Source organism: Marmota monax, unplaced genomic scaffold, assembly GCF_021218885.2.
Source record: "Marmota monax isolate L192 unplaced genomic scaffold, Marmota_monax_Labrador192_F-V1.1 WCK01_AAM20220418_F8-fsc00009, whole genome shotgun sequence".
Classification (NCBI taxonomy): domain Eukaryota; kingdom Metazoa; phylum Chordata; class Mammalia; order Rodentia; family Sciuridae; genus Marmota; species Marmota monax.
The window spans coordinates 9963933-9988402 of NW_026694710.1; the positions used below are offsets into that span (position 1 = coordinate 9963933).

Genomic DNA, 24470 nt, shown 5'->3' on the forward strand with positions numbered 1-24470 from the left:
CCTCTAAGGTGCATGTGTCAGAAGCCTGGTTTCTAGCATGGCCTTGTGGGAGATGAGGAAAGCTTTAAGAGGTGGGGCCCAGTCAGAGGTCCTAAGGTCATTGCAGGGACTGACCTTGGAAGGTATTAAGGTCATTGCCATGGGACCCCTGAGCTCTTGAGAAAGTAAGTTACGAGTAAGTCTAACTCCTGACCCATTCTCTGGCTTCCTGTTGGTGATGTGCTATCCCTCTCTCTCACATTCCAACCCATCTGATGCCAGTACCATGCCTTGAACCACCAGAACTCTGAACTAAACCAAACCTCTTTCCTTATGAAGTTAGCTTTCCTTAGGTATTTGGTTATAGTAACACCAAACAGACTAATGCATTCACATTGCATTTTCATACCTGAGACAAGTTCTGAGAACAGACAGGAGCATCGGTGTGCAGTGCCTAGAATTTTTGCTGTAGGAGCAGAATAGAAAGACAAACATCTAAGTGGGCTCTTAAGTCACTCCCAATATTTCATTCATTCATTCACCAAAGAAGTATTGACTGAGTGCCCCCTATGAGCCAAGATGCAACAAAATCCATGCTTTGAGCTAGAGTGAGTTAGGCCAAATATAAAGAAAACATCAGCTCCCTTGATTCCCCCAGGGGAATTAATTTGTGAGATTATTCTTCCCGGATTTTTTAACAGATAGGATGGTAGGAGATGATGGTCTGTTATTTCTGATTCTTTAGGAGGGAATCATCTCTTTCTTGGCAGCATCTCCCCATATACATGGCCGACACTCCAGTTCCAGGCTGCTACACACACGCACGCGGCAGACTTAGAGCGATTTCCCCCCACACTGTGTGATTTTAGTTGGATCATCTGCTCTCTGTGTAAGCCAACAGCATACTTCAAAGGACCGCAGGGGTGGAGTGGCCCGGCTTCAGCTTCATTAACAAGCATGGAGAATGGCCTCCACCCCCCAGCCAGCGAGAGCAGTAGGGATAGCGCCTCCCAGGTGCTCCCAGAATACCTGGATCCCCCCAAAACTGGGAGAATCGCCAGGTATTTACACCTCTGCTCCTGAGGGTGGTAGTTGTGTGTTGAAGTTTTAATGGTGGTAAATACACTTAAGTTACCTTTTTAAATCCAGTGCAGTAGCATTAAGTGTGTCCACACTGCCTTGCCATGCGTCTCTAATTCTTTGATTCTTTGAAAACTGGAATTCTACCATTCCTCCCCCCATGCCCTGAAAACCACCATCCCACTCTCTGTTCCCATAAGTCTAACAACGTTCCGTAGCTCCCGTAAGTAGAGTGGCACCGTTTTTATGTTTCAGTGGCAGGCTTGTTTCACTTAGCACAACGTCCTCGCCCATGGTATCGCATATCAGAATTCCCTTCGCTTTTCACACCCAGCGATGTTCCATTCTGGGCATGCAGCACGTTTCGTTCACTCATTCTTCTAGGGTGGACGCTTGGGTTGCATCCACCTCTTGGCTATTGGGACTAATGCTGCCCTGAACAGGGGAGTACAAATGTCTCTCTTCAAAGACGTTTTGCTCTCAGTTTTTGGGGGGAATGCATCTAGAAGCAGAGGGGCTGCATCGTGTGGCAAATCTGTTTGAGAAACCTCCGTACTGTTCTGTAGTCGTTCCAGCATTTTCTGTTCCCTCCAGCAGTTCTCCAGGCTTCTGGTTTCTCCACATCCTCACCAGCACTTGTTGTCTTCCATCCTCATAGGTGTGATGTGTCTTCCATTTTTGTGCAACAGTTTCATAGTAGGTTCATGGGAATTATGAATGGAAGGCTTTTAGAGGTGATTCATGTCTATGAAAGAGCTTCCTGGAGGGAAAGTCCCCTGTGGGCCTGAGGAGACTCTGCCTCGACTAGAACTGTTGGAGTCTGCGTGTCGCTGTCACCTACTCAGCTGCAGACCCGTTGAGGGCAGCACGGCAGGTGGAGGTGTCCAGGTTGTCCTTTTAATTCTCCACCTGCAAAGGTGCTGGGCGTACATTAGCAGCTCATGGAATCCATCCTTCTTCCGTGTGACCCTGCACAGCACTCTGGGCCCACATCCTCTTCAGAGAGCCACCGCACCCTCCCATGGCTCTGCTTGCTCACCTGGTATGCTGCCTTCCTGTCCCAACTCGGGTACCCCCCCACGTTTTCTCTCTGTCTCCCAGGCCCCCAGCTGCTCTGCCCTTGCCCCCCTTGATGTTTTGTATGTATCCCTTTAAAGTAACCATCTTCCCACATGATGGTTGATGTGTCTGATTCCACACTAGAACTTAGAGTCCTCAAATCTGGAACCGTTTCTAGGTTTTCTAGGGTTTTTCGAAGACTCTCACCTCGGTAAACCTTTGTGGAGCTGCAGTGCACTCCCCAAGGAACAGGGAACCTCAGTGTGTGTGCTGTGCTCCAAAAGTCTTCCCTGGGCCAGTGAGTCACTGAAGGATGAAGAATGTGCCTTCCAGGAGACACAGATTCAAGGTCTAAATCAACTCCAGTCCAGACTGATAGAGCACACTGGGCTACTCTCCTTCCTGCCTTTCCCCCATTTCTTCCACCTTTCCTGAGCCCGTTCCCTTTGGGGAGCTGCTGTCCTGTCTGTTTCCCAGCTCTGCCAGCTTTCCATTGTCAACCAAAGTAGCAGACTCCTTCTCCGATCTTTGCACACCCATTTTTAAAAGAATTCCAGAAATGTGGCCCTCATGGTTTTGGCTTTCCTGTTGTCTATAATCTGTGTCTGAGATAGACAGGTGTCCGGGGTAGAAGAGCCCGTGGTACATACGAACTCGATCTGGGAGCCATGTTTTGGGTTCTCCCAGCACCGAGGTAGGCCCCACGGCAGCTGCAGTGAACAGCAGAGCCAGCCCCCACACAGCTCTCTCTGCCAAGTGCCCGGGGTGCAGAGGGGAAGACGTTACAGGTTGACAGCTGATGTACCAACCTGGTAGAGAACACAGCTGTTCCCATGGTGCTCCCACTCCGAGGTGTAACAGGACGTGCTCCTCACCTCCCAGCGTTGGCAAGCCTCTGAATTAAAGATGGCTGTGCTCCTTGGGCTCCCAGCAGCAGTGCATATAGATGGGTCCTGAGACCTTCGGGCCCCTGAGGTTCCAGAGCCGGTGCTTTGCATCCTGATATCTTAGCTTGGAACGGGGAATTCTCCTGTGCGGCTCTGTCCTCACGTTCATCTGTCCAGGCTCTGGGGTGTCATCCAACAAGAGACCCCTGATCAGGACTTCCAGGGGCGTTTGGATCAGTCAACCTGTGCGATGTTTCCTGGGGAGCTTCTGATTCTCTAGTAAAATGGCTCCTGCCAGGGAATAGGAATCGCCCTACGAGCCTTTGGGTTTTTCTAGTGCTGGTACAGGCGTGTTTAGTATGCACGCTTCTTCATTATTTAAGAGTTGTGCTGGCTACTTCTTTCCCTCTCCTGTCACACCTTTCTTGTCAAAACTGAACTGTTTGAATTCAAAACCCCTTTCAGCTCACATCCCGGAAAGCGAGGCTGGAGGGAGGTTGCAGGAAAGGCAGTGGTGAGGGAGCTGGAGACCTGAGCACAGGGAGCAGGCTGGAAGGACTCAGGCTCAGGTGCAGGCAGGCAGGCGGGGTCCAGGGTTCTAAGCAGATGACATGAAGCAGGGAGAGATGGGGGAGGAAGACAGGCGAGATGGACAGCATGTCTCTGGGGACATCTGCCCTCGTTCCTGGGTACCTTGGAGCTGGTGCCTGTGGCTACAGGAAGTCCAAGATCTGCCAATAAATGGTTCTCTGGGAGGAGGCCAGGCCTGAGGCTGGGCTCTTTTCCCAGGGAGGACACCATCTGCCTGGTTCTTTTGGGGCCACTGCTGCCTCCTGCCCCAGGCTTTGGAGTGCTGATGTAGGGAAGAGGTGTCCCCACGTGAGGTGCCCAGTAGTTACCGGCTTCACTAGCAAAACACTACTTTGTTTTCCATTTCATTTTTTTGCCAAGGACCGCAGCGTTTATTTGGAGACCCTATAATGCAAGCATGGATGTGGTCAAAATGCAATGATGTTGTGGAATAACACCAGGACACTGTTTTCTTTTAAGAGCGGTTTCACTTGTGTTTGTTGAAGAACCAGCATCTTTATTATTTTTTTAAAGCATAAATTTTTTAGTTTTTAAAAAATACACGGGGGGTGGGGGAGGGGCAACACAAAGAATGAGCTCTGATTTTCCAACCCAGAGAATAACCTGAAGGAGAGAGAGAGAGATGGAGGAAGGAAGGAGGACAAGGAGAGAGGGACAGAGGGAGATCAGGAAGTTTACACAGTGCTGAAAGGTACCAGAGAGAGAGAGAGAAACCAGCCCCTAAAGCTTGGGGAGCCCCTGGGGCTCACTGACTCAGAATGCAAACCAGGGAAGCGCTGTGTGTTTCAATCAGTAAACTTGATGAACACTCCTTCTAATGGCTTAGTGACATTCTCTCCTTTTCCTTTTTTTCTGTCTTTCGAACTTCTGCTTTGGATGCAGTGTGCCTTTCGGAAGCTTGAAACTAAAAATGACTTTCCTATTGATGTCCCTGTCCCCTCTCACAGGAAACGAGGGTGCCTTTCTCCTTCTGAATTCTCAATCAGATGCTGGCTCCAGCACCGGGGCCCTCGGCAAGTGGCCACCTTCTCATAGTTTGCTTCTTGCCTCTTCTAATGATGAGCACACAAATGGGGACCTTATGCCATTATTGTCAAAAAGAAAAAAAAAAGGCAAAATAAATGATGCTATGCCCCTGGGAAAATACTAGAGGTGAATTCAAGGTGGCTGTGACTTTTGTCCCTTAGCTTCTAGTACAGGGAGACAGAGCATGGGGAAATGGCTCCTATGTGGTTTGTTTGTTTCTTCGTTACCCCCATTAATCTCTATAAACAAGGCATGTTTTAGTTGCAGATCCACTAAAAAAAAATGCATATGCTAAACCAGATGGGTGAAATTAACAGTTTCATTAAACTGACTTTAAAATCGCCAGTTTCACAATATCACCAAAGACATCACAGCTTTGATTTTCGGCAACAGTTGGAACTTAAACTTTAACAAATGTGTGAAATGAGCAATTTTACCTTAGAATTATTAGTTTCTATTATAGTCACTGGTGCAGAAAGTTGTTTAGATTCTTATGCAGACAAAAAGTGATTGCAATATTTTGGGGGGAGTTAAGAATTATAATATACAAAAGAAATAATGGAGCCCTTACAATCTGCCCATGTTTCAGTCCGCAAAGTTTTTCTGTGCTGAGGTTTTTCACTGAGCGCTGTGAAGGATATGATTTGGCTCCTTATTTTCCAGGGATCCCAGGTTCCTGGGCAGCCCTGTTAATGATTTCTGGAGTTCCAAGCCAGGGGTCAGCAGGGCAAGTGTTTTATGTGGAGCTTCATTTGTTTAGAGTCTCTTCCCTCCTCTGAGCCCACAAAGCTCAGATCTGTGTGTACTCAGGCAAAACCCATCTTCTTAGGTAGGCATTTGGCAAAGCAGGTGAGGCAGGAATGAATCGTTAACAAAATGTTAATGCTGCTTTGCTGAGATTGTGCACAGAGGGGCACCTGAAATGAGAACATATTTAAAAGTAAATATATGAATAAGTAGCAGTAGAATTTATGCTGCAACCCTGTCTGAACGCTACGGTGCATATTGAATCCAGAGGAGAAGGCGGCTAATGGTCGAGGAGGGTGGGATTCCTACCTCAACTACACAAAGAAAATCCAAAACAATCCCCAGACTCCTGATGGGAAAGGCTGTTATCATTCAGATATATCCCAACAGGCGAACGCAGGCGAACGAGGATGTCCACCGCCATGCTGTTGCTCAGAGCAAGACCACTGGAAGCAGCCCAAGAGTCTAAAAATAGACAACTGCTTGGGAAATGGTACAGCTCCAAATGCAAGACAGTTGCCCCTCTGTGCCTATGGGTTTGGCATCTGCAGCTTGATCCATGCACCCACAAAAATAAGAATAGAAGGCTGGGGAAGTAGCTTGGTGGCAAAGCACTTGCTTAACATGCATGCATAAGGCCCTGGGTTCTATCCTCCAGCATTGAGTGGGTGGAAAAAAGGGCCTCAGGAAAGAATAATAATAAACACGGACATTTCTTCCTTGTCATTAGTCCTTAAACAATACAGAGTAACCACTATTTACATAGCAATTACATTGTATTAGGTATTATAAGTAATCCCAAAATGATTAAAAACATACAGGAAGAGGTTGTAGGTTAAAGGCAGACACTAGACCACTTTATATGTGGGACTTTGTATGTGGCGAGCACGGGATGACTGTTCTATTGAGACATTAGAAAAAATGAGCTTCTGACAACTGTATAATAATAATGTAGAGTTCGTTTTTTTAAAAAAAGTTGCGAGTTGGAATTCATAATAGCATAATATGCCATTTTGGGAAAGAGAATGTATATGAATGTATGTAAATGAATGTACGTATGAATTATTGTATATGCTAAAAGGAAATGTCTCAAAGCATACATACCAAGCTTTTATCTTCACTGTTAAAGAAAGATTGGGGAAGAGGGCACTTCTGTTTTTATTTTATACAAATCTGCATGGTTTGATTTTTCTCGCAAAAAGCAGCTATTAAAAAAAAGATGTAGGAAATGGGTCGACTGTTTGTTCAGTAAGATAATTTTTTTCAGCCTTTTATGTTCTGGGTGCTTGGGATCAAGGGAAACAAAGCACAGCAGTGGAGGGGAGACACCACAGCTCGAGGGACTGCCAGTGCAGGTACATTGTCCCCTCTCAGGGAAAGCCAGCCCACCCTGCCCACAGGGACCAGCACCAGCTCGTAAACAATGTATCAGCTTTCACAGTGTCACCCTGGACCTTGCTGATTCTGACCTCTGCTTTGAGCATAGACCTCTGCAAGTGAGTTGCCCAGAAATAAACCCCATGCCAAGCCTTCCCATGTGGGCACCTCTGCCCGTTCCCTGATGGAGGGCTGAGAAGAGGGGGGTCTCTTGCTGCCTTCTGAAACTTGCTTTTTAATAACTTTTATTTTGGATAGGATGAAGAAAATAAGAACGTTGAATGTAACAGTTCTTAGGAAGGTGAAATTTTAGTCTTGACATTTAGCTTCACATTCAGGTTGACATTATTTACATATAATTGAGTCCTAAGTTATACGTACATAACATCTGTGCAATCCTGTGTTACCTTTGTAACATGGCATCTGGAACAGCGCCTTACCTGTCCTAGAAAGGGCATATTTGTTGGCTGATTAATGTGGATTGATTTTAGAAGACTCTAACAGTTACATTATAGGACCTTCAGACTTGCTCATTTGGGCTTAGATGCTGGTCTGCTTGTAGATTTAGGGGAGAATTCTATAAAATGAAGCATCATGGCTCAGGGCAGTTGAGTGACATGTGTCTATTCACAGTGACAAGTTGCTGCCTGTCTGTCAGGGGGTGAATGCAGCAGATTGACTGAGAATTCAGGCCTTAGTGACCTGCAAAGCTGGGTTCAAGGGTGGGCTCAACCTCAATCCCTTGGTAACTTTAGACAAGTTACTAGACCAAGTAACAAGTGTCTTATATTCCCAAGTCCCATATACAAATGGTCACGTTCACTTCTCTAGGCCTCAGTGTTCTTGGGAGCCTTGTTCCAGAGAAAACCCAGGAGGCTAATAATAGCACAGACCTCCTAAGGTTGTAGGGATCCAGTGACAATCTGCACAGGACACAGGACACACCTCTCTGCTGGCAGGCTAGAAGTCCCCCATGAAAGTTGTCCGTTGTTTTGTGTTCAGAGACCCACAAGAGGAACAGGAGGCCAAAGACAGGCAGGAGGTGTCAAAATCAGGTTCATTGGCTCAGATTTTTAGAGCAATACCTAAGAACTATTTCTGGGATAAAACACATTCTTCTTCAGAGAGTCTTAGAACGAAAGTGTCTCTGTGGAAGTTGCAGTAGTCCTGATTGGGTGGTGAATTACACCGGGTAAATTACCCTCTTGAGGCACTCGCTGAGCTCTGTGAGGCCCATCCTTTCCCCAGGAGACTAGGCTGTCATTTAGTGCCAAAGAAAAAGCTATTTACAGAATGACGCCCGGGCATCCCTAAAGGGTTTCATCTACCTCCCTGGAAGGTGGTATATTTCAAGATACTGTGGAACTCGCCGTATCGATAACTCAGGTGATTTAATTGGCTTTTCTCTCTTCTTTCTAAAGCCCTGTTGATCCCATGGTAATTAATTCCGTGTGCTGTGAATTGTGTTATTTACAGGGCCAAGGAGCCAGAGCGAGTCTGTGTTAGAAATCGGTAGGAGGATATTCGAGAAGGCTGTAAAGAGACTCTCCAGCTCTGATGGTCTTCACCAAATTAGCTCGGTCGCCCCCTTTCTGATGGATTCCAGCTGCTGCGGATACCATAAAGCATCCTACTACCTCGCAGTCTTCTATGAAACTGGATTAAGTGTGCCTCGGGACCAGCTGCAGGTGAGCATCTCGTGGGTTCCAGGAGCATCGGCCACCTGTGTTGTGTCTGCAGAACAGCACCCTGGCCAGAACCGGACGTGTCGCACCTCCTTGGAGTCCTTTAAAGACCTTTATGCCCAGGAGAAGGGTCGTGGGGCTGCGTAAACACAGGATGCCCTGCTTTCAGGGAGTGGAAAAGAGCCCTCTGTGTCATTCTGCACACAGCACTGGGAGCACACTGATCCGTGCTTTCCAGAATCCCATTCCTTCAAAAAACAGTGTCCTCTTCCCCATGAGCGTGACTACTCTGAGGGTGAGACCATTATCCCATATTCCTTCTCTGCTAAGAGAAGTCATTTGGGTCTCTAAGCAAAGCATTGTCACATCCAGCTTTCTACCATCAAAATAAATGCCATCCCAGACAGTTTTGTTTGGGGTTTTGGAATCCAAATTGATTATGCAACTTGCCTAACATTTAAAGTCACATTTTCATAAGTGTATTAGTCAGGGTTCTCCAGAGAAACAGAACCAATGGGATTATATATATAGGAAGGATTTATTATGAAGAATTGGCTCATATTGGCTGGTGGTATATTTCCAGCCCAAGCCTGAAGGCCAGAGCGGACTAGGGATGCTGATGGTGTAAATTCCAGTTCAAGGACAGGAAAAGCCCAATGTCCCAGCTCACACAGACAGGCAGGAAGCAAAAAGAGACAATTCCTCTTCCTCTGCCTTTTGGTTTTATTTAGGATCTCAAGGGATTGGATGAGGACCACCCACACTGGGAGGCCATCTGCTGTGCTCAGTCCACCGCAGTGCTAATCTCTGGAAACACCCTCAGACACACCCAGAAATAACCTATAAACTGGGACCCCATTGCTTGGACAAATTGACAGATAAAATCCATCATCGCAAAAATATGTGACTGAGTCCAGGACACACCAATAGTCCCAGCTACTCAGGAGGCTGAAACGGGAGGATAGAGTTTGAGGCCAGTCTCAGCAATACAGAGAGATCTCAAAAAAGGAAAGAGAGAGAGAGAGAGAGAGAGAGAGAGAGAGAAATTAAGAAAGAGCGCTAAATGCTCCCTGGTCACCTTTAATCTTCATATTGGCACACGTGATTGTCCCTGATTTGGGGAAACCCATCCTCTTACACACACCCAGACGGCTCCTTGTTCCTTTTAAATGACTCGTTTGCAATGCCTCTGGTTTATAGATGCTCCTGATCAATAGGATGTTTCCCTGAGTCCCTGAAGCCGTCCCCACAAAGGTGGACGAATGTAGAAAATTCTAGCTTTCTCTGTGCCACTCAGTGGCTGGGTGCTCTACCTTGCTAGGTCTCTATCTCCTCAAATAGGAAATGACCTTGTTGGACCAGCCAGCCTATAAAGACACTCTGAGAGTGGGGGCTGGGGTGTGTGCCCACATTCAGAGCACGTGTTCACAGGGAATGCAGCTGAAGCAGCACAGGGGTCTTTAGACCAGTTGGCTGAGAGGCAAGAAAGTCCTGAGGGAATTCAGGAAGGTCCCCATTTCTCATTTTAAGATACTAGATGTTAGGAAGGATGACAGCTGTGGATTTGTAAGCCATAAGAGGTCTGGGTTAGTTGATTTACTAGAGATGGACTTTTTTCAAAGGCAAGTTCACAATTTCTGAAGTGGCAGGATCATATATAGGGATTGAGCTGGATGACCTTTCAGCATTAGGATTTTACAAGCCTGTCCTCAATCTTGTGAACACTTTGCCAATTTCCCTAACAGGGCATGCTGTATAGCTTGGTTGGAGGCCAGGGCAGCGAGAGACTGTCTGCAATGAATCTTGGGTACAAGCACTACCAGGGTATTGACAGCTACCCCCTGGACTGGGAACTGTCGTATGCCTACTACAGCAATATTGCCACGAAGACACCCCTTGACCAGCACACGCTGCAAGGAGACCAGGTACCTGGGATGGGTGGAAATGTAAGGGAGCTGTTTACCAGTGTTTCTGAACTATCTATAAAGGGTTTTTTCTGTCTCTCAGAGGGTGAGCGAGCATGATCAAATGAAGAGTGAAGCTTTCTTGCCCTCTCTAGTTTACATTTTCTGACTCTGTTCTCGGGTTGTACAGTCCATGTCCGTACACAGGAAAGTTTCCATGAGTGGGTAGATTGGTATGTGCAGGGGAGATTTGGCCCTGGACAGATTTGGATTTTGCAAAAACAAAAACAAAAAAAGTGCATTAGGAGAATAGACCTCTTGTCTTTCTCCCAAAACTGTGTGCAATGGCAAGGTCTGGAGATGTTAGGGAGGACTGAGTCCAACTGTGAGAGGCACTAATCTCCTGGGGTGCTTATCAATAATGCAGTGAGCAAGCAGGGACTACGATACACAGACATCAGTGCCACACCCGGCCAGGATCCCAGTGCTACACACTTGAGAAATGTCTGTCTCCATCACATGAACCTCGTTGGCCCCGTGCTCCTGGGTGACCGTCAACAGCAGGTGGTGTTTGATGACTTTGTCCTATCCTGGACTAAGGACTAGATGAGGGGGCACCAACTCCAGCCCCTCATTTTGCAGGCTTCCAAATCTTATTGACTCATTGGGCAAAGAAATCAGTGGCTCACATCTGCCAAAACCAAACAAAGCCACGTGTTAGATTAGACTGACAGAGGGATCGTCTCCAGACCTAACAGGCTCAAAGTAGTAAGGGACAAAAGGAGAGCTCGGGCCTGATGACACCAGCCTGCGTCATGGGACAGCAGACAGGAGGTTGGCTTCAGGGTCACAGCACATGAGCTGCTCGAGTTGGGAAGTGTGATATATATATATATATATATATATATATATATATATATATATTTTTTTTTTTTTTTTTTTTTTTCCTCTAAAGAGCCAGATAGTAAATATTTTTGACTTTGCCTAGACAGTCCTTGCAATTACTCTACTCTGCCACAGGAATATGAAACAGAGCGGGGTGCCTGGGTTTGTGCAGGCAGGGACGGTACATAACCGTGTGGCAGGATTTGGCTGTGATCTGTGTCATAACTTGCTTTTCCCCTGCTTGGTGAGCAGGCCTGAGGGTCAGGATGGCGAATCTTGGGCTAGTGGGTAATTGAGAATCAGAACACTGGGTCCCCAGCTGCGCTGCTGGGTTGTACCAGAAACCCAAAGTGCAAAAAATGCATGCTTTGATATTTGGGAATGGATGGTTTTCGTAAAAGAAATCCATAGAGGCCACTGTACGGTTATGAAATAAACAACTCAAAGATATGTGCTGTCAGTGAACATTAAACATGAGTGAAGCTGTAACCACCAAAGCCCGTCTATGGAGACATTTTAATTCCTTTAGAAAATGATTCCTTCTGAATAAACTCACACCCCCTTATTATTTGTACTGAATATTCTTTCAGTGTACACAAACCATGTGCAAAATTTGACCTCCATTCAATAAGAATTAACTTATTAATAAAGTATCTTAAAAGAATCACCCTGAAAAAAAAGACATTTTTACAAAACCAGGCTCCAAAAATAACATTTCCTTTGTCTTTCCATAGAGCCAGGATGTGTTAATAGTGCCCTATATGTCTCATGTTATACTTTTTTTTATATTATACTTTAAAGAATTCTAATTCAGCATAAATTAGCAACGGGAAATGGTATGTTGCTAACAAGCTCCTTTTCTTTTGAAGATTTGGCATATGAAATGTTATGATTATGAAAGAAAATGTTTAATTGGTTAGAACCAGAGAAAAGATCCATCTTGCAGCTGAAAAGTCGTATGATTAAGGATCTCAGATAGGAATTATACACTTAGAAGAGTTGTGTCATAGCTCATTTTCTTAAGAATGTGTAATTAATGGCTTCTTGAGAATTTAAGCAGGTGTCATACATTGATTTAAATGTCCTTTTGTTGAGACATCTATTAATTCACCAGCATAATGTAGCAAATGAGGAGCTATAGAAAGCCAGACCTCTAATTAACAAACCAAGGATCTGTCAATAACTCCCTCCTTGATTCTTGTTTCATTTTCTCTTTTATGTAACGTGTGGTTCACATCATTTCATCTTCTTTATTAGGGCTCTCGCTCCATGTCACTTCTTTATGATTTAGTGGGACTCGGCTTCAGATTAAACAGAAAGAACATGGCTAGTGTTTCTGTTTGTTTGCTTTTGTGGCTCACGACATGAATGAGTTCCTCCTATTCTGCCCACTCCTTAGAAGTTGCTCTCCCTCCAGGCTTGATGGTGGCTTCCTGTTCCCTCTGCATTTTCTGGGTGGTGGGGGGACAGGGGTTCTCTATACCGACTGTCTGAGTGCTGATGACACTCCACCCTTCGTCTCCAGCTGAGGCTTTTCTTACATGTCCCTGTCTGCAGTCAGAGGTGTCACAAAGGAAGCCTCCTCCTCCTCCTCCTTCCCACCCCCTGCAGCACCTCCTCTGGTGGCACCATGGTCTATACTTGAAACTGGGGCATCGTCTCTGATGCCCCATCATCCTGTCCGTCAACAACCCCCAACAGCTCTACATGCCAGTTTCTCTCTCCTCCCTGTCTCCATCCCTGCTGCCACAGCCTGATTTTGTCCTTCATCCTCTCTCCACTGAGCTGCTACAACAGCCACCATCTCCTATGTGTTGAATTGTGTCCCCTCAAAACCCATATGATGGCTGGGGATGTAGCTCAGTGGTAGAGCACTTGTCTAGCATTTGCTAGGCCCTGGGTTCTATCCCCAGAACCACAAAAAAAAAAAAAAAAAATCCGTATGCTGAGGTTCCAATCCCCAACATCTGCAAATGGAATTATGCTTAAAGATAAGATATTTAAAGAGGTGATGCTTTTAGATGAGACCATTAGGATGAGCCCTAATTGCATAGGAATGATGTCCTTTTAGGACGATATTAGGACACAGACAGTGCAGAGGGACAGCTGTGCTGGGTCACTGAGAAAAGACAGCCATATGCAAACCACAGAGAGCCTCCTTGGAAGAAATCAGACCTGCCAACACCTTGATCTTGGGCTTCCAGGCTCTAGAGCTGTGGGAAAATAAGTTTTTGTTGGTAAATCACCCAGTGTGTGGCAACCACAGGAGAGAACACGCCTCCTCTCTGGTCTTCCGGTCATCTTGACCCTTCCCACTGTTCTCACAAGGGACTGAGGATGTTCTCTACCTGGCTGAGTGTCAGAATCAGCAGGGGTTCAAAGAACACCTGTGCATAGGCTCCACCCCAGGGTCTCAATGCAGCAACAGGGGCGGGGCCCAGGAGTGCTGGTGACCCCCCCGACCCTCCATAGCTATAGGTTCCATACCCTCGGCTTCAACCAACCACAGACTGAAAATATTTGGAAAGAAAAAAAGAAAAAAACAAACTGTGTCTGTACTGACCATGTGCAGACTTTTCCCCTTGTCATTATTCCGTAAATGAGCCAGTCTAATGGCCATTTTCATAGCATTTTCAATGTATGAAGTACGAAAAGTAATGGAGAGATGATTGAAACTATGTGGGGGATGTGCCTAGGTTATATGCAAAACAAATCTCCTTTGGCTCCTGAGGGATGATTGCAAGTATTTCTATTTAAAGCTCCTCAGGTGGGTGCAGCGTGTAGCCAGGGTTCAGAAGCGCTGACCCCAGAGAACCAAGTCCAGCTAGCTGGTCACAGAGCACATCGACATGCCTCCACCCTCTTCTTCCATATCCTCAGCTCTTAACCACCCTGGCTTGGCCCCAGCTCTGGCAATAGCAAATCTTGGCCACACTGTGGTGCTCCTGCCCCCTGGCCTTGCCCGGCTCCTCCTCTCTCCTGCTTTCTCCACGCCCTGTTTCCCCTGGGGACCTCCCCCTTTATAGTGGCACACCTGTCACCTCTTCCTCCCTGGATCTTCCTTTTGCAATGTCACCACAGAGCCCAGCCCATGTCTGTCATGGCTCCTGTGCCCAGGGTTACAGAGATGGCTCCCTCTCAGACCATAAGCTCTCAAGGTAGGGACCTTGTCTGTTCTCCTTGGTGACCCTAGAGCCACACGCTGATGGACGTGCAGTTGGCTCTCAGTGTTTACCTTGATGGAATGATGGAAGGGGTGTGAGGGCAGAGCTCATCCAGGGATGAATAGCTAGTGACAACTGTGTCTTGTTGATGCCAACGCCTTCAGATGTGACAAGGGCTTCATCACAGACGGTGGGTGCCCAGAGCACGTGGCTTTAAACCCTGCGTCTCTTGACATCCCACATTTGGGGAATCTTGTTTCTCTGTCTCTTTTCAGTTACAGTTGATACTTCCCCATCTTTACTTTAAAAGTCCTAAAATGTTAAATTTCAACAAAGAAAACACACGGTCCTACTGGGAGTCCAACATGCAGCTGATTTTCAGCTCTTCAAAAGGCAGGTTCTTTGTGGCAGTTCTGATGGGCTCTGAAGGGAGGTAGCAGAGGCAGGCAGGTTAAGTGGAGGCTATGAAACTGCCCGTTCCTCTTGCCAGCTGCTCCGTGCTCCCGGGAGTGCTGGCAGAGCCATTATATTTCACAAGTCTGCAGAAGGCAGATGCTTCTGGAAAACATGAGGCTGCTGAGAGCCTCTCCAGCTCCACGTCTGGAGGGTTTTCATCTTCCTGGCCTCTTCTGTCTTCCTGTCTTCCCTCTTCCTCCTCCCTCTCTCTCTCCCCCGTCTCTCTCTTCTTTCTCCCTCCCTCTCTGCTCCCTTCCTTTACTCTCCCCCGTCTGGATTTTCCTGAAATCGGTGATGGCAGCCTGCAGGCTGAGAGAGGGCAAGACGGTAAAGCCCTGAGCACCAGCATCTCCAGGACAGCCTGGCGCCTGCTCCTGCGTGTGGCCCAGGGTGGTCTGAGGATTGCAGAGTTTCCAGACTTTGGGCCTCCGGGGACCTGGCAACAGGTTTCAACCCTGCAATATAAGATGTGAACCTCCGTGCTCATTCTGGAGACATTGATTTTATAAATGGCCACAAAAGTACCTTCTGGAAACTGTGGAAGATTCCAGAACTGGCTAGTCTGGGACATTTGATCTCTGTCAGCATCCCTTGGCTCTGCATACCCTGTGTGTCCCCTACCACTGTTGCTTCTTCATGTCACAGCTCCTTTCTGGGCCACCAAATGCTAATTGGATGAGAGGACAACCTCATGCTGCCCCCTTTAAGGGTCACTCTGTCTTCAGATGCTCTTGCACATGATCTGTTTTCACGCCAGGGCCCAGACACGTGGCTCTGACGTGGTACTAGTTGCTAAGGAGAAGCAGCCCCCTGCCTGGGGGTGGCAGGCAGCATGTGTGGCCCCAGGGCCGGGTTTGCCTGGGTTCACACCCCGGGCCTGCTGTTCACAGTGGGAAATCTTGGACAATTCCCCTCACCTCTCACCTCTCCGCCTCAGCTTCTCACCTGTAAAACAGGAGCCACCACGCTCTGCAGCTCCCGCAGGTTTTGCAGCACAAATAAGTTAGTCCATACGCCACACGCTGAACGGAGGCCAGCACATAGCGTGAACGCTCTCCCATGTCTCCAGCCCCCCACTCTCTCCCCAAGTTCTATTCCTTCCATTTTCTAAGCACAAAATTCCCTATGTAGATCTTCATCCCCACAAAATAAGGCTTTGAGCTGTACAAAACTGCAAATACCAATAGGAAGGCCGACATTCTTAACTGCTGTCAGCGCTTCTCACTTTAGAGTGAACAAGGCCCTAAAAATGATGTTTCTGGTTAGTAAGAGCAGGCCCTGCACCCGGGAGCGGCTGAGCTCACACATGAACTTTCTCACTCAATCTTCATGCTAACCTAGAAGCTCAATATATTATTTCCATTTTATGGAAGAGGCAACTGAGATACAGAGATACTAAAAAACTTTCCCAATGTTACACCACAAATAATTTGTGGAGCCTTGATTTGAAGCCAAGTCTTTCTGTTTGCAGTGTAAAACTTAATGGTTAGTAGGCTGAGTGCTTTTGACATAGCAGGTACCATGCTAAGCTACATTTTATGGGTGCAGAACATGAGTATCAGATAAATAAAGCAACTGGCCCAGGTCTTCAGTAGTTGGTGGTGAGTTAGAATTCAAGTCCCCTATGTCACATGTTTAAGAGTGCTCCTAATGGCCCTACCTTGCTGCAAAGCCCAATGGCACCACCCAGCAGAGTGCAAGGGCTGGGTCAGGGATACAAAAGACAAACGTGTTCCTTCTTCACAGTGACGCATGGCTTCTGGGGCCCCCTGGAGACACGGTCTCTTCCCAGACTCCCACAGCCCAGTTCAGTGGAGTTCCTTAGGTACCTGGGAGACAGTGAAAGCCGCCACTTGCTTCTTCCTTACAGAATACCAAGGCCAGGTGCAGAGTGTGGGGCAACGTGGATCCAAACTCCTAAATCTAAGAACTGAATATATGATCTCAGGCAAGTTAGTTAACCTCCCTGGGCTTCAGTGTCCACATGTGTGAGATGGGGACATCCAGAGTGACTGTCTTACCAGGTTACAAAGATTCGATGCATCCACCTGGGCAAGTAGTCAGCACAGCGCCAAGCAGGCCGCAAGGCAGGTTCTGATATACGTCAGCAATGCCAGAGATGGGCAGGAAGACCTGAGGGTATGAGCCTCCCTGTAGGGCAGAACCAGTGTCTTCCCATGTTATTTCTTTCATTCAAGTCCTATGGCAAGGAGGAGGAGGAGGAGGAGGAAATAAAACAAGAAGAAAAAGAAATCGAAAAATCAGAACACCCAAGTTCTCCAGATGAACGAAAACCCTCCCATTGAGAATCCCTTATTAGGGAATTCCTCGAGCTTTTGCCTGATTTCAGGCTCATCGCAGAGAACAGAGTGTCCCTTGGAGCTTTAGCTGAAGGGCACTCAGGCTGCACCCTCTGCACACACTGGTCACTTGGCAAAGAGTAAGCCAGATAGAGCTCTGATGCCCTGAAGGAGACCTGCCTCCACAGGCACAGTGCAGGAGCCGCTGGGAGACACAGAAGGACTGGGGCTGTGGCCCAGAGTCAGGGACTCTGCGTATTTCCTAAACTACCAACGAAGTCAGAAGGGAAACCAGGCCTGGGCCCCTGGGCACCTGCCTGTGGCAAGTGCTGGGCATGGAAGTGCTCTTCAGGATCCCCCCCTGGCACTGGCCCAGGGTCATCCTGAGGGGGGCGGGGGGCGGGGGGGGGAGCCTGGAACAATGGGACCAGACTTCTAATGAACAGCCAAAATTCATGCATCAAGATGAATCTTATTTTCTTCAAAGGCTGTGTGCAAATTCAAAACACTTCGTGAACTCTCCCTTTGGGTCCATCTGTAGAGCCTCCAGAACATTCTTTCTCCAATTCTGAGAATTAACATGCCTTCTTCTTTTCAGAGTAGATTTTCAGATTTTGGGAAATAGCCCAAAGATACTTGAAGCTGAGCCTGAAAATAAAAAGGGTTCGTCATGCAGGAGAGTAATACTTTGGGATTAAAAACTAAGGTCATATTCAGAAAATATTGATCTACCTTTTTTGAGGCTGTGTGTGTGTGTGTGTGTGTGTGTGAGATTTCTGGATCTGAAATCTGTGCTACCAGATGGACTGCCAAACAAGCTTGAATATTAGAAGTGGAAGCGGAAAAAAATCCGGCCTCTCAAAGCAAACACTTTGATAGGAACACACACGCATGTGGCGAAGTGAGACAGAATACGTTTGTTTAAAAAGAATGTGGTCTTGGGGCATGGTGGGCCGCCTCCTGTTTCGGTTATTCACGTAGTTTGTGCTGGAGCAACTGACTGCTGCCTTAAAACTACCCTCAGGTCTTTTGCATGCCCATAGCATATGGGTTTGTCTGCCTGTCCGTCTTTCCTTCCTTCCTCCCTCCCTCCCTCCCTTCCTTCCTTCCCTTATTCTTTCCTTCCTTCCTTTTAGGCATATGTTGAAACCATTAGACTAAAAGATGATGAAATACTCAAGGTGCAAACCAAAGAAGATGGGGACGTCTTCATGTGGCTGAAGCACGAAGCCTCGCGAGGCAATGCAGCAGCCCAGGTAAAACGCTCCCCCGTCTCAGACATCCCACTGGCCGAGGTGGATCAGGCCATCAAAACCTCTCAAACAACCCAGTGTATCTCTGGCTCACAACACAGGATTTCTTGTCCAGCGGGGCCTGACCGGGGCTCTGCTCTCACAGTCCCTTGGAGCCCAGGCTGACCGAGGCTTTTCTACATATGCTTCCAAAGCCGTTGCAGCAGGGCCACGCCATGGTGTGTCCCAGGCTGGCTCCTAAGGCCTCTGCTTAGAAGTGGCACAGGTCACGACTGATGTTTCACTGGCAAAGCAAGTCACATGGCTGCTCCTGACGTCAGGTGGGACAGAGTACGGTCCTAGTGGCCACCCAGAAGGAGAGCACCACAGTCTTTGTGAGCAGCCCTGCAGGTTCCTTTCAGATATTTTGGATGCATCAGATAGAAAACAAGGACGCATCTTGGGTTCAGGAGAAATTAGATGGGCTTTGAAAAGAAGGCCATGTATTCAGCTGGAAGAACAATAGAAAATCATTACGGTGTGTCAAGACAAACGGATCGACCTTGTCTCTCAAACATCTCATGTTCTTTAAATGGACTTTTGAGATGTGCGAGGAAGGGCAGCACACTGGGGCAGGGTCCTCTGTCTCATTCCTTGCTTAGATTTCACTGTGAAGAGTGCTGTCCCCACCCCCCCAGAAGCCTGGCCAGGTGACTGCACGGGGAGGGAGCCTCCTTCCTACCCAAGGGATCCAGCCTTTGCTGAGTGCACCCAGAGCCCAGCAGCCTCCCTGGCTGCTAAGCAGACAGAGGAGCAGCAAGGGGGAAAGGAAAGAAAAAAGAGAATGAAAGATATTAACAAAGCCACCTGCTCAGGGCCTCCTGTGGAATGGGCCTCCTGCCCTCCTACAGATCCCCCAGCAGGTCGGCAGATACTTCGCTGAAAGATGAAAGTATCTGGGGGGAAAGGGAAGAGAAGGAGATGACAGGCGGAGCAGGAGGGAGCCAAGGCAGGAAGGGAGCCATGGGGCCAGGCTGCCCGCAGACCCAGCCCCTGTCTTTGGCATCTGGCCTTGAGCTGCATCTTCCCAGTTCTGAGAAGTCCAGTGTGTGATTTTGGAAATTCCACTGACATCGCCTCCCTCACAAGGGATACTTCTTTCTTCTTTGCTTCAGAAACTCTTGGCAGAGAAGTTTCTGTGAACTTTTGCGAGGGGCGGGGGTGCAGGGAGAAAGATTAAAAAGATCTTGAGGGTCTCGCTGCTCCACAGCTCCCAGCCTTGACTCTGATGGTAGATCCATCCGCAGATGACAGGACGGGAGCTGTGCTCAGTGCTCTAGAGGGATCGCGGAGCAATGGAGATTTGTAGACATCTCCATGGTGATCACTGGTCCAGAAAGATAGCAGAACCTCCCAAAGGAGTGGGTATTAGACAAGAAAAAGAGAGTTGTGAAATGTGAGCCGAGTTCTGTCCAGCTCTGGCCCTGGGTGCCAGCAAACACACACACAGCAGTAAAAACACACACACACACAGGCACCACTGTTGGGGGCTGAATTAATACAAATCCACCTTCAGGCTCTCCCCCAGCCCTCCCCCCATCACTGGAAGACAGAGTGTGTCTCTCTGATTCCTCGTTCTTCACATAAAACATTTTAAACCAGGTTTGCCCCCACTTTTAAGTCTTACATTAGGATTTAAACAGGAAATTTAAACTGCTGTAAATTGCTATTGTCTTTAAGCAACGATTGGCCCAGATGCTGTTCTGGGGGCAGCAAGGTGTGACCAAGAATCCCGAAGCCGCCATCGAGTGGTACGCCAAGGGAGCCCTGGAGACTGAGGATCCCGCGTTAATCTACGACTACGCCATTGTGTTGTTCAAGGTAAGAACCACTTAGTCTGTCCTGGAATTGTGCGGTCGTACTGCCCGTCTTCCTGAGCAGTTTCCAGGGTCGAGCAGGCAAACCTGGAGTCTGTGGTGGAAGCAGTTAGCCCCGGCCCCGGCCTCTGTCACTCCTGATGGAGGGGGATACTGGCGAAAGAGGCAGGGGCACAGCATTTCGCTGGCTGCATTTTTTACTGTTAATCTTACATGTGTCACCTGGATTCTCTGTACTTTTCAAAAGCTGTGGCCTTCCCAGGGAGACCCCCCGTTTTATGGGTTGGTGCAGGGCTGCCAGACAGCGGGTGCTGCACTTGGCCACCAGCGTTCTCAGTGAACTGCTGCTTCAACAAAGTGTGGGTTGGGGCCCCATCTCACCAGTCCCACCAAAGAAAACAAAGATCTTGGTTTTGAACCCGTGGAAGAATAAGGAGAAGGGCCTGGGAAGAATCCAGGAGACCGACAGAGATGTTGCAGTCCCACCTCGGCAAGCATGGATGTCCTTGGAACCATCTCATCTCATGAGACGAGGTCACGGTCATGGATTGAATGTGATAACATGATCAATGAGCTTGGAGAACTGTGAAATGTGTGTACCTTATACAAAAGAATAATCGTTCACACTCATTGATTGCGCTTAGGTGAATTAATGCCTTTAATCTTCACAGACAGTGTATAAGGGAGCCTTAGTGTATTATGATCATAGTTTATGTTTGTGGAAACAGAGGCACGGGAAGATTTTGTCACTTACCCAAGGTTGCCCAGATGAACATTTTGGACTGGGATAAGGATCCAGGCAGACTGGCTTCCCAATCTGTGCTCTTCACCCCCAAACAGAGAGTCATAAATTCACCTACCTTGGAAAAACAGAACACTTTGGCTGTGGTAAGGAAACCCCTGGTCCTTATTTCCATGCCCAAAGAATGCAGCTGCCCCTAAAAGTCAGTGTCTTCGAACAAGGACGTGTATTCACATGGCGAGGCACATCTCCAGAACCACAGCTGTGGACACTTACTGATTAACAACCATGACTTTTGCTACATTTCTACCCTCTAAACCCCATCAAAGCCTGAAATGCTATTGGTTGTTATGGTTTCCAAATTGAGAGCCTGGACCTTCTCTTTCCAGGCATCAAATCAACATAGAAATTGTTTGAATCTTCGCCATATGCCAATGCATCCATGTGTTTATTCAGCAGGCATCTACTCAGGGCTGACAAAGTGCCAGACTCTGCACGAGGTGGAGGGACATATGGGTGCATGAGTCACATCCCTGGCCCCAGGGGGTGCATACACTGGAGGGGAGGGCAGAGGACAGAGGAGAGATACCTGCCCACAGGGTTGGGACTGGTCACTGTGCAAATTGTGAAATGATAAAGGCATGCATCAGACATTTTTTCTGTTCTAGGAGCTATTGAGCAGGAAAGGCACGTACATAAATAAATGATTCTGCTAGTGACATGTTTTCTCGGTTCCGATTTCCCAAACCTGAAAGCTTTTTCATTGTTTTGTTTTCTTGCATCCTAGCTAAGTTATCTCTGGGTGGGAGGCAGGAAGCCCTTTATCAGCAACTCAGGGAAGATTTTCACCTCGCTAAGAGGCTTTTCCCAGTGTATTCCATGTGAAAGAACCCAGTGGAAAATGGGTTTTCCAAATGTAAAGGACAGCTGTGTCCTTGACACATTTGGCAGTGTGGGGGCACCTAAGTCATTGTGTGCAAAGATGGCACCAGGATGGTAGCTGTGGAGAGTCCAAGGCAGTCAGGTGCATCCCATTTGTATCCACAGGAGGATGAAGCCTTGACTTTGACTGTAGCAACAATCCTACTTCGATGCCTCCAGTAGATAATTACTGAGACTCACTCTGTGCCAGGACTTGACATTTCCCACATTTAACAATTTCCAATACTACTCATATTTGTGCACAGTGCTTTGTACAAGAAGCCATCCCACTTCTGATTAAATAGCAAGTACACGGGAAACATCCTGCCTGAGAAACTGAAATATCTGGGTTGTGATTGTGGCTGTGACTTTATAGATTTGCACAAGCCAGCATCTCTGGGCCCCATTTTTATTCCTTCGAAACAGAAAATTGAAGAAGATAAGCTTTGAGCTCAACCAGGTTGTGCCATTCTGTGATTCTGGCCTTTCTGATACTCTTCCAGCAGTCCAAAAAAAGGTTATCCCATTCCCTATCCAGTTATTCCAAACGTCCTTCTGTGTCCTTCTCTTTCCTCCTCTTCTGTAATTAAGTGAAGTAATGGTGCACTTCTGAAAAATATTTCCATCATCTCCTTTGCTTCAGTCCATCAGTTTTATTAAGTAGGTAAGTTAAAGTCTAGTCGAAACTTGGTACATATAATTTCACCTTTAGTTCCATTCATAATGTTATTTGGGGTCCTGGAAAATACAGAGTCCAGCCTACCTTATGTGTTTCCTGTGTCCTGCAGGAGATTATGAATCACTGTACTTTCTCACCACAGAGCTGAAATGTACAGGAGAAAATAAGAGTAACCGTTACAAGCTTGGACTCAGAAGTTCACTTGTCCGGGTCCAAACCCTGGCTCTGGGCCTCACACAGTGTGTGACTCTTAGAGGCTTCTTGGGTGGGAATGACAGTGTCATCTCTGGTGGGCTGCCATGATGACAGGACTCTGGTGGCCCATGTTAGTCAACCCAGGAGCACTTTTTAGTGCCGCCTCCATTTGCTCGAGAACTTAAGCATTTCAACAGAGCTAATAGCTGCATTCCTGCAAAAGCCTCTCACGTTCACCTCACATGTGACCCTGTTGACTTTGTCTGAGTCCAGAAGGACCCTGTGTTCGTCAGTTTTGCATGGCTGTGACCTGACTAAAACAACTTAGAGGAGGAGAGCTTTATTTTGGCTTACAGTTCCCTAGGTCTCAATCCATGGTCAGCTGACACCATCTCAGAAACATGGCAGAAGGGCATGGTGGGGGAATGCCGCTCAGCACAGGGCAGGTGGGAAGCAGAAAGATGAGAGAGAGACGGAGGGAGGGAAGAAGGATGGCGCGCCTCGGGTGACCTACTTCTTCAACTAGATGCCATCTCCCAGTCGTCCTTTCTGCTATCTGTGGATTAATCCATCATCCTATTAATTGAATCTTCAGGATCCAGTCATTGCCTGAAAGCCCCCACCTCTGAACCGTTTGCATTAGGGCTCAGACTTTCAACACTTGAGCTTTGAGAGATCATTCCAGGTCCAAACAGTAATAGACCCCATGTGGCCCCTGGAGGATTGAGGGTGTTGGACTTCTCCGTGAGTTTGGAGCAGCAGCGTTGCCACCTGGCTCCCCGTGCCCGGCGTCTTCACTGTCAGACCTGTGTCCCCAGAGACCTCTCAGACCCACCACTTTGCACGTGGTCTTGCAGACACCTCAGCCTGGGCCACGGAGTTCCTTTCTTGTAACAAGAGCCTCAGAGACCATGTCTCTGCAGAAGGATAAACCAACTCTTCTGGAAAATCATGATTTTGCTGGAAGAACCTTGTTAGTGTCTGTCGTTTGCCTCTGAGGCAACCAATTTCACAGGGTCCTATCTCCTTCGCAGCAGGTTCTCAAGCTGCTTCTGAAGCCACAGCGTCACACCCTGGGGTCTGGAGCCAGGACCAAGGAGGCTACCAGCAACTGCCCAACAACTCTTGACTGTCCAACCCAGATAACGTGCTTTGTCTGGCTGGCATACTAGATAATCCCGGGGGAAAGCATCCAGGAAACCAAACACAGTTAACCCGATTCCTGGCTTCTCCCGACAGGACCCCGGGCGTGTCGAGAAAATGATTCACACGGGGATCAAGGGGGATTTTTGTACCGATGCTAAGGTTGAGGTTTGCTGCCTCTGTTCCACAAATATGAGCAAAATCCTAATGATGACGATGGCGACATTGGTGGCGATGGAGACGTATTGGTGCTGAGCATAGAAATGTTTAAGGTGGAGTTCTTAATTAGGATGGGGGTTTATTTGTAAGTATTTTATGTGATGCTTGTCAGTGCACATAGTTGATTTTCCTGATGATTATTGCTGTTTATCAATGTTTAGGGTCAAGGAGTGAAAAAGAACAGACGGCTCGCCTTGGAGCTGATGAAGAAAGCAGCTTTCAAGGTACCTCGGGCAGCTGTGGGAGGAGCAGTGCACCCTGCCCCCCTGCATTCAGAGGCTGAGGGAAAAGGCAGCTCTTCCTACTGGAGGTGGGGCGGGCA

General features: G+C 47.7%; 1 protein-coding gene across 3 annotated transcripts in view; it reads left to right on the top strand.

The window, feature by feature from the left end:
* Positions 1–24470, top strand: part of Sel1l3 (SEL1L family member 3) — a 97956-nt gene that overhangs the window by 43076 nt on the left and 30410 nt on the right. For all 3 annotated transcript variants that reach the window (XM_046423662.2, XM_046423664.2, XM_046423663.2), the window contains exons 10-14: positions 8223–8434; positions 10177–10356; positions 18277–18396; positions 20113–20253; positions 24310–24372. In XM_046423662.2, the coding sequence (XP_046279618.1) occupies positions 8223–8434; positions 10177–10356; positions 18277–18396; positions 20113–20253; positions 24310–24372 (716 nt within the window). The remainder of the gene's footprint in view (positions 1–8222; positions 8435–10176; positions 10357–18276; positions 18397–20112; positions 20254–24309; positions 24373–24470) is intronic.